The 10,771-nt window shown below is 41.2% G+C and overlaps 1 protein-coding gene across 1 annotated transcript in view; it reads right to left on the bottom strand.

Annotated features, from left to right (window-relative positions):
• The window catches only part of ARHGAP10 (Rho GTPase activating protein 10), a 342,299-nt gene that overhangs the window by 174,541 nt on the left and 156,987 nt on the right, over positions 1–10,771 (bottom strand). The window contains exon 11 of the mRNA XM_007472009.1: positions 780–861. Within this exon, the coding sequence (XP_007472071.1) occupies positions 780–861 (82 nt within the window). The remainder of the gene's footprint in view (positions 1–779; positions 862–10,771) is intronic.

Below are 10,771 nucleotides of genomic sequence, written 5' to 3'. Positions count from 1 at the left end.
CCTGCTGAAATGGCAAATGCTCTCCAGGTAAGCCCACCTGGTGCCTGCACTGGTGGTTTGTTCAGAGGCATAAGACTGTAAGCAGCGTTGATTGAAATTGGTTCTCTGGTGTTTTCTATAATTATCCTCACTAAGTCTCCCATTCAATAGATGAGCTATCCAATTCTCAGCTCCCAAATGCCACCAGTCCACTGAGAGGAAGGTAGTGCTTGAATAAAGCGGCAAACTGACTGAAGTCCTGTGCCTCTGGATCTCTATCACTGCCTTTAATCTATTCCTCAAACCAATCTGAATACAGAGGCCCATTCACTACGGCTACATAATATTGCACACTGTGAATCATTAGGCTGAACCATAAATTGTCAAATGATGCAAAATAAGTTACAGCAGTCACTTCTAATATTGCCTGCACAGCCTCATATTTACTCTTCCATCTCCACTGAGATCAAATTGCAAGCATTTATTGTGTTCATCAACCAAAGTACTGTCACAGGTAGGAAAAAAGAAATTGAGGATTCAGATGACTTCCTCAAGCAAAGCAAATCCTAGCGGCAAAGTCAAGAAAAATCAAAAATAAAAACTAACGATATATCAGTCTCATGTGTGCCCCTACCACCTCAAGCCAAATTTCTAGAATACCGAATGCTTCCAAGAGGAATTCAGACACCAGTTTCAGCAGGGAATTTTTTTCAAATACTATAAAGCAAAAACAACATGAAAACGAACACAAGCCAACTCTACAGGATTTGAAATAAAACTCAACCATTGGTTATTCTTACAGCTTCTTTTCCACCCAGAGCTTCCAACCACTGCTTCCTTTCCTCTTCCGAAAACGCCTGCATGGTCAGAGAAACTCCAGGCCTGCAAGACACCAGGAACAGATCAGGTTACCCCTTGGCTGCTAAAAACAAACCTCCTTTTCTACTTTCTAATTTTTCATTGTGGTAGTTGTTTCTTTTAAATGTTTAATTGTGATAAAATACACAGAACATAAAATATACCATCTTCACCATTTTTAACTACACAGTTGAGCAGTGTTGAGTCCAGTCTCCAGAACTCTTCATCTTGTAAAACTAAAACTCTGTATCCGTGAAAAAGTCCCCATTTCCCCTCCTCACAGCCCCTGACAACCACCCTTCTACCTTCTGTCTCTGTGAATTTGATTACTCTAGGTAACTCTTAGAAGTGGACTCATACAGTATTTGCCTTTTTTGTGACTTGCTTATTTCACTTAGTAAAGTATCCTCCATTTTCATCCATGCTATAGCGTGTGTCAAAATTTCCTTCCTTTTTAAGGCTGAACAGAATTCCATTGTATGTACAGACCACATTTTGCTTATCCATTCATCCATCAATGGACATGTGGCTTGTTTCCACATGGCTACTGTAAACAATGCTGCTATCAACATAGGTGTACAAATATCTCCTTGAGACCCTGCTTCCAATTCTTTTGGGTATATACCCACAAGTGGAGTTGTCCAGCATGACATAATAAATATATGTCTGGTCTCTGACCCTAGTTTCTGGCACACAGCTCCTAAAACCCTTAGAATCTCTGCAATGATGTGTCATTTTGTATATTAATGAGCTGACGGGGCTGGGGGGCTCCTGGAAAGTCTCAGGATGAGGGCCGGTTGCCAAGGGAACCAACCATGTGATTAGAGGATTAGAAATTTCAGCTCCACCACCCCCCCCATACATCTCCCAGGAGTGGGGTAGGGCTGGAAATTTGACTCAAACACCAGCGGCCAACAATTTAATCAATCATTCCTGCACAATGAAGCCTCCATAAAAATCCCTGGGGTTCAGAGAGCTTGCAGGCTGGTGAGCCCATGAAGATGCTGGAGGGAGAGCACCTAGAGAAGACATGGGAGCTCCAAGCCCCTTCCTCCATACTTTGCCCTATACATCTCTTCATGAATCTCTTTGTCTGTTCCCATTAAAATATCCTTTGTAATAAATCAGCAACAGTAAGTAAACTGTTTTCCAGAGTTCTGTGAGGCATTCTAGCAAATTATCAAACTCAAGGACAGGGTCATGGGAATGCCTGATTTATAACCAAAAGCACTGTTGACAACCTGGACTTGTGACTGGCATCTGAAGCGGTAGGGGGCAGTCTTGAGCCCTTGATCTGTTGGGTCTTCATGAACTCTACTTAGTGTCAAAACTGAGTTCAATCATAGGACACTTGGTCTCCACAGAGAATTGGAAAATTGCTTAGTGCAGAGAAACCCACACCATTCTGAGTACAGAAGTGTTCTGTGAGTAGTGAGAAATAGTTTTGTCTCACAAGAGGGGTCAAATGTAATTTTTTTTTTTAATGTTGCTCATTCCCACTAACAATGCACAGGGTTCCGATTTCTCCATATCTTCACCAACACTTGTAATTTTCTCTCTCTTTCTTTTTTTTTTTTTTTGAAAGTAGCCATTCTAATAGGTGTGAGGTTGTAGTAATGATTAAATTTTATTTATAAAAGAGATACACGTTTATTGTTACACAGGCACGGGCAGAGTGAGAGCAGAAAATCATCTTTCACCCCACCCCAATTCCACTTCCAAGAAGATAGCACTGTTAACTGTTTAGGGTGTTTCCTCTGTATTTTCTTAGAGCTCTGGGTTGGTCCTCAGGGCCAAATGCCAATCTTTCTCAGTTCAGTTTATTTGGATATTTAGAGAGTCTTCCAGAAAACTCATCATATTGGAAAGGAGACCTAGGTAGAAAACCCATTAATAATTCCTCTTCAACTGTGGTGGTTTCTCCAATGAAACAAATTTTGTATATTTGATCAAAAGTATTAAAAATGAACCTTTCTGGCAAGGGATGAAAAGGTAGAATACTCCAAACCACAGACAACTGGAAATGAAAATAGATGGTTGAAATGGAAAGTAAACATTCATTCTCCTTTGATGCTGAATATACTTTTTTTTTTTGTGGTACGCGGGCCTCTCACTGTTGTGGCCTCTCTCGTTGCAGAGCACAGGCTCCGGACGCGCAGGCTCAGCGGCCACGGCTCACGGGCCCAGCCGCTCCGCGGCACGTGGGATCTTCCCGGACCGGGGCACGAACCCGCGTCCCCTGCATCGGCAGGCGGACTCTCAACCACTGCGCCACCAGGGAAGCCCCTGAATATAGTTTTTAAAGTTAACACTCCTGTAACAGTACTTCACCTCATTTTCAAGTATTGGGTAAAATCTCTTACAAGTAAAGCAAAGCTGCAAGAAGCAAGTGCAATTCAATAATCGCTACAATGTTTATAAAGTACTATAAAGCATGCAGTACTCCAAAGGCATCATATGCCAAATACAAATACGCGATGCCCCCAATGTTCACACCCACAGGCGTTAGGCTTTCTCCCCAAGTGATGGTTATAAAGCCTGAGCAGTTATGCGCTTCAAGTTCACTACCAAGTAACTATAGCTGCAACTGATAGTCTCTTGTCTTCAACCATTTTCTCCAGACTATGAATTTTGTGGGAAAAAAAAATCACTTGTAATCCCCCAACCCCACTCCTGAACAGCAAAACGGCTCTTTACTGTCTACCCTAAACATTTCAGCGTCGGCCCACTTTGCCATCACCTTGGCACTACGGAGCTCACAACCAAGATTCCACCTCCTCTTGCTCTTCTATGCACAGCATCCTTCTGGAGCAAGAATCGAGGCAAGATGCCCAGAAAACCAGGCTGTTTTAAGAATTGCCTCGAATGGGACGTGAAGATTTTGGCCCTTATTCTTAGTAACCCACACTGGGCTCAGGAGAGTTAATTAAAATTGTGAGGGAAAACTTCAGATGGCAGGCATGTTTTTCTTTACATCGGTTAAGTGATAAAACAATATTTACACACAGGGGTCTCAGGTCTGCATGACTGCTCCGTTCTTGTAAAGGAGAAAAAATAGCTAAAGACCTCTCCCAAAAGTATATGGAATGGATTCAAACACTTAATATGTAACGAAGTGAACTAAAGTATAAAATGGACAGTAAGAGGCTACAGCAAATATATAACAGAAAGTTAACAGCTTTTCTAATCCAGGAATGGCAAAACCAGCAGAGAAAAACGGGACCCCAGGTTTAAAATGGCAAAGTCTGTCACGGGAATACAAACACGGGGTTTACAAACATTCAGTTCAACAACCATTGAAATATTATCTGTTGTGCTTTTAGGTCTTGTACCAGAGGGTCAGGAATTATTAAATATCTCACTACCTGCTAGGCACTGGGCTCAGCATACAGCTCACAAAGGGCTGACTATCTAGCAGAGAAAGCGAAAGGTAAACAATGTGCAAATAACCAGTTACAAGTACACAGAGCGCTGCCAGGGAGTCAGGTAAGTGTAAATGAGTGAAACCAGCTACCTAGAAGGAAAAGAGGAAATGAGCAGGACATCAGGAGATGCGTGTCCACATATAACAGCTTTCAGTTTCAAATATGCTAAATCACTGTGGTCTAGGAGACTTGTCAGTGAGCTAATTCCGCTGCCAGTCTCTTTGGGCAACTTCAGGATTTCAAGGTACTATGGAGTTAGAAAAGGAAAACCTGGCCTAAGCCTGGAAGTTAGGCATCCCTGGGGAAGCGACATTTAATCTGAGGCTTTAAGGATAAATGAGCCATGCAGGAGCAATAGGGCCAGAGTCGTCCCCTAGACCAAAGAGGCACCTAGGAGGAAAGAGCGCACTTTCATGGAGCTGGGATCAGCCTCATCACGGGTCCTACAAACCAGCTGGACCAGCAACATGATGGAAATCTGGAGATGCAGCCCGGGGTGCCGCCACAAAGGGCCTCCTTGGCCATGCTAAGGGTTTGCTTATCCTAAATGTCACTGAAAGTTTTTAGTAGGGGGTTAACATGATCAGATTAAAGGTGTACATGAACACTGGCTGCTGCTGGGCGGAAAACAGACTGAAGAGGGGTGGGTGCAAAGATTTGTTAGAAGACTCAGAGGATAAGACAGAGTGACCAAGATGAAGGAAAAACAAATGAATGGACCTGAGAAATAGTCATGAGGTGCTACTACATACTATGGGCAACAAAATGATGAGTAAGAAAGCTGTCACTCCAAGAATAAAGGATAAAAGACAGATAATTTACAATATAACAACAATAACTAGTTAAGGGATTCGTTGAGAGCCAAAAACAACTGTAGCAAATAAGGACTTACTATACTTATAATACTCAAAATCAGACACCGAACCTGATGAAATTTCCTGTGCTTTCTAGTTTCTTTTGGTTTTCCCCCTAAGGTTTTCCATTCATACTCGAGGGGAGATAATATTTACTACCAGTATATGGTTGGATATTCTTTTTTTTTCAATATTCATTTATTTTTCCTTTTTTTTTTGGCCACGTCGGGTCTTAGTAGTGGCATGCAGAATCTTCAGTGAGGCACAAGGGTTTCTCTCTCGTTGTGGCGTGCGGGTTTTCTCTCTCCCATTGTGGCGTGTGGGTTTTCTCTCCCTAGTTGAGGCATGCAAGCTCAATAGTTGTGGCGTGCTGGCTTAGCTGCCCCGCAGTATATAAGATCTTAGTTCCCCAACCAGGGATCGAACCCATATCTCCTGCCTTGGAAGGCGGATTCTTTACCACTGGACAACCAGGGAAGTCCCTGGTTGGATACTCTTAACTAAGTTGTACATAGAGCAGCAGATAAGAGAAATAATGACTGTTTCTGATAACTTGGAAGACAAGACAAAAGTGTTGAATGATGAAGACTCATGAACTAGAATTACAGATAGTAAAGTAAGGACAAAAGCAATTGTCAGGCTTCAGATGAAACAGCCATATTACAACTGGATAGAAATCCAATGTGGCATAAAAACTAAAGCATTATTCTACTCCTTGCCTCCGAGGCGTGATGCCTCAGACTTGAGCCCCCTAGCCCTTTGAGGGATACGCAGAGAACAAAGAAACCAACCTGCTGCAAGATAAGAGATTCAGTAGAAATCTGTCACCTACAAGGAAAGAATTCTATTTCTGTTCCCATTTTGAAAAACAGTAACACGGTAACTCACAATTCCAGTTTGGAGAATTAATTCATCACATTGCAGTGATCCCTCGGATCACACTTGCCACATGTTACTTAAAGGGGTCACCAGTATTACCGAAAGCTGGGCCCCATGTGCTACCACACACGCTGCCCACAGCCATCCTCTATAAGCCCCTACCTCTAAATAAAACATCGCGCACTAAAACACGTTTCAACCATTGTAAATTGCTCAAGTTTCTTCCCCTTTTTTAATAATTGCTAGGAAATCAGTAGGCCAATCGGAGACTTAAGGACACACTTTAACCTACAGTATTAATAGCATCTCATCATTAAACCATAAAAATTCTCTAGTTTTTGAAACAAAGACATGTTTTATTAGTAAGATTTAATGGACGTATAGAACAACACGGTGACCACGAGGCTAGTGAAGAACAGAAAATTTCACAACAATGTGCTGGATTATGCACATTTACAGAAAGAAAGAAATAGCAATGATCTCTTTTTTGTTTCACGGAGTAGCTAAGGGAAAAACATTAGCAACTCCCCAGAAGCTAGAACCAGGATTGAGAACGTTCTAATCTGGGGTTCTTGGAGCAGATACTGCTGCAATGCGTCACACGGGTCCAGCTGAGGACGGCGCCTCCCCTTCTTCCTTCATCAAATAATCATCTCGACCAAACTAACATTGGGTACGGGCTGTGTATCACACACTGTGCTAAGCTCTGGATAATCCTGCATGCAGAGCAAGGCAAAGACGATTCCTGGCATACAAAGGCAATGGGATAAACTTCACGAAGGAAAAGTGGACCAGACAAGAGAGAGCACCTGGCCGGGATAGTCTGTCCTTACTTAAAACCAAAATTATTATCTGTAGAGCACAAGGTTGAGAACTGAAATCTGAAGTAACAGGTTAAACAGGTTCTTATTCTTAAATTAGCACCTCAATCTCGTTTCATTCATTCATTCAGAACAGTACAGACTGTTACACATCAGACACTACCCAAGGCAGATGCGTGAGAAACAGTTTTAGGAAACTAGTATCTATCTGTATTCTATGTTTGACCCCATATCTATTAATTCTCTTTCAACTGCATTTTTTATAGTGCTCTCAAAGCATGTGGAAGACATGCATTTTCCTTAGATTCTACATGGCAGATCAATGAGCCTGTATATTAAGAAAATATACAAGAGAGAAACATTCACAAGACATTTATGAGATGTCAACTGATATTACTGTAAATGGAGAAAGTAAGAGAAAAAACTAAGAAGCAGCTACCAAAATTTATGATGGTAACAAATTGGGAATATTCTAATGCTTTTCTAAGAGGAATGTTGAAAAGGAAGAGGGGAAAAAAAAACACCCCAGCACATTACAAGTCCTGCACTAAATTATACTCTAAGGGGAAAGTGCCAAAGCCAAGCAAAACACTTTTAAAAGTTTTAGAAATGTAGCAGTCATAATTAGCTTCTCATAAGGGTCGCTGGAAAATTTTTTAAATGCATACATTTTTTCCTGAGATAATTAAAGCATGTTACCTGATCTTACTAAGGGGGAAGACTTTATAACAACTTCTTTCTGCTGTCCACTAAAAAGGTGTTTCAAATAGAGCAAGTAAGCAATGACATAGTAATGAGGATTGTTTTCTCCAGTAAAAGTGAATTCAACCCATTAATCATTAGAGAACAGCTGCATAGAAGTTGTCAAGACAACATCATTCTCACCTTAAGAACATGAACAAGATGGAGAACCTATAAAATCACAGTTTTGTTTTGCTTTATCTTAAATAACCATCTGATGGGACTTCCCTGGTGGTCCAGTGGTTAAGACTCTATGCTTCCAATGCAGGGATGTGGGTTGCATCCCTGGTCGGGGAACTAAGATCCCACATGCTGCACGGCGCAGCAAGTAGGTAAAGTAAAGCAAAGTGAAGAACCATATGAGAACTGAAAATGCAAAAAATCCCTAGTTAACTAAAATGCAGAAAGTAACAAGTCCTTTCTTGGAGAGAAGGCACGTGCGCACATACAGCTGTTTTCATCCTTTGTGAAGCAGCAGGACAAAGAGGCAGCCATCAGAGATGAGGAAAACAGGATTTTAACAAAGTTTTAAAGGTAGACTATGAGCTGGTGTGATGGTTGAAATCCTTAGAAGACACAGACACGAAGAGAATGTGAACCCACCCTCTCACTCCTTCCCGCAGTGTTTCCGCAGGTGCTCAGGGGCAGTCTGAGAGCAGAGCTGAAAGAGGTGTGTCCGCTAAGACTGAGGGGCAGGGCGGGAGAGCTTCCAGAGAGGGTTCAGATAGCATCCTCAAATCACAGGAAGCCCGTGACTAACAGAATCTAACTAAAGTAACAACAAAGCCCAATCTCAGCTCAACTGCCAACTGACCTGACAGCCCTGTGCATTAGCAGCCTGATGGAAAAATGGGCATGTCCTTTACCAGATATGAATATTACTTACCTTAGTCTCTACTGCTCTCTTACAATCCCTGGTATTCAACCAGAAAATTACAAGGCATGCAAAGAAGCAAAGAAATGTAGCCCAACATCAAGAGAGGAAGTAGTCAAGAGAACCAGACCCAGAAATAGCCCAGGTATGGCTGGGGGAGGGGCAGGGGGAGGGGAACTGAAACCTGAAAACAACAGTAAATATGTTAAAGGATCCATGGCAAAAGGCGGCCGACACACATAAACTGATGGGAATTTCAGCAGAGAGATGGAAACTATTAAAAAGACACAAATGGATATGCAAGGAATGAAAAATAAAATAACAGTGATGAAGAGTTCAGGAACACAACTTCCACATGCAAAGCAACCAAACCCAAGTCTATATCCCCAACTGCCCCCTTTATCTAACTCACACGTCCAGCCAATATCTTCCCTGCCCTAAAATCACCCCCAGGCCAGATACCAGACAATTGAAAACCACGCCTACAGCCTAGAGCTCACCAATATTACTCAGAGTAGCTAATCCTATGCTTTCTCCCCTTCTCTGCCTTACAGACACCCCAGTAAAAGCTCTAGTCTAGGATTTCCCCTCACTCCTTCCTGACTCCGGACCAAAACCTGGTCTATCCCCACATGGCCCTATGTGGCATGGTGTGGCCTTTTCTCTTGCAAAGTGTAAGGAATAAAATTCTCTTCCAGTGGCATTAGCCTCTACATGTCATCACTCAGCCACCTCTGTAAATTAAAATCCTGCAGGTGTAACTGAAACCAGTATCAAATGATCTAACATAATGCATTTAGAGTTCCAGAACGTGAAGAAAGAGAAAAGGGGGCAAACGAAGCATATGAGGAGATAATGGCTAAAATTTTCTGAAACTGAGAATTATTATCAACTCCTATATCCAAGAACTTCAATGAACCCCAAGCAAGGTAAAATAAAGAAAACCCCATTTAGGCACCTCAGAAAAAGAAAATCTTGAAAGCAGCAAAAGAAAGAGATGACATACAAGAGAACAGTAAGAAAGATAGATGACCTGTCATGAGGGGAAAAAAAAATGGAACTTTTAAGAAAACAGAAATGACTTCTTAGAAGTGCGGGGGGAAGAAAAAACCTATCAATCCAGAGTCCTACATCCATCAAAAATGAAGGTAAAATAAAGACATTTTCAGGTAGACAAAACATGAAAGAATTCTCTAGCAGATCTGCATTACAAGAAATGCTCAAATTAAATTAGCCTAAGGAACTTAAGGGAAATAGCACAAGACAGAAACTTAGTTCTGCAGAACAGAATGAAGAAAATCAGAATGGATAAATATTTGATATTAAAAGACATGAGGGACTTCCCTGGTGGTCCAGTGGGTAAGACTCTGCGTTCCCAATGCAGGCGGCCCGGGTTCGATCCCTGGTCTGGGAACTAGATCCCGCATGCATGCCACAGCTAAGAGTCCACAGGCCACAACTAAGAGCCCACATGCTGCAACTAAAGAAAAAACATACTGCATGCCGCAACTAAGACCAGGAACAGCCAAAATAAATAAATAAATAAATATTTTTAAAATAAAAGATGAAACCACACACACACCCATGTATATGTAAATAAGACATTAAATTTTTTAAAAGAGTACCTATTATTAATTTCATAAAGTAAAACTAGTAACATATTGTTGGGCTCAGAGTATATGTAGAATTAAAGTCTATAAAACAAGGGCATAGAGGGCAAAAGGGTGGTAATTGGAAGTCTACTGTTGTAAGTTTATACTGTTTATGAAAAGAAAAAAATATGGTAATTTAAAAATGCACCTTATACTCTGTAGGACAACTACTAAAAAATGCACATACAAAGAGGCATAACTAAAAATCATACAGAGGAGATAAATCACAGAGGAGATAAAACAGAACACTAAAAAAAGACTCAGTTCATTCAAAAGAAGGCAGCAAGGGGGAACAGAGGAACAGAGAGCAAACAGAACAAATAGAAAACAAAACCAAGATGGTGGGCTTAAACCCATACATATCCACAACTATACTATATACACATTAACTAAAACCCTGATTAAAATGCAAAGGCTAATACACTGGAATTTTTAAGAGCAGGACTCAGTTATATGCTGTTTATGAAAAGCAAAGTTGAAACATAAAGACACAAAGAGTTAAAAGAAAAAATATATATATATGTACACCTGAAACTAACACAGCACTGTTAATCAACTATACTTCAATATAAAATAAAAAGTAAAAAAAAAAATATGCCAAGTAAACACTGAGCATAAGAAAGCTAACGTGGGGCTTCCCTGGTGGCGCAGTGCTTGAGAGTCCACCTGCCGATGCAGGAGACGCGGG

Source organism: Lipotes vexillifer, unplaced genomic scaffold (genome assembly GCF_000442215.2).
Source record: "Lipotes vexillifer unplaced genomic scaffold, Lipotes_vexillifer_v1.1 scaffold269, whole genome shotgun sequence".
Lineage (NCBI taxonomy): Eukaryota > Metazoa > Chordata > Mammalia > Artiodactyla > Lipotidae > Lipotes > Lipotes vexillifer.
This window is presented reverse-complemented; position numbering and strand designations above follow the sequence as displayed.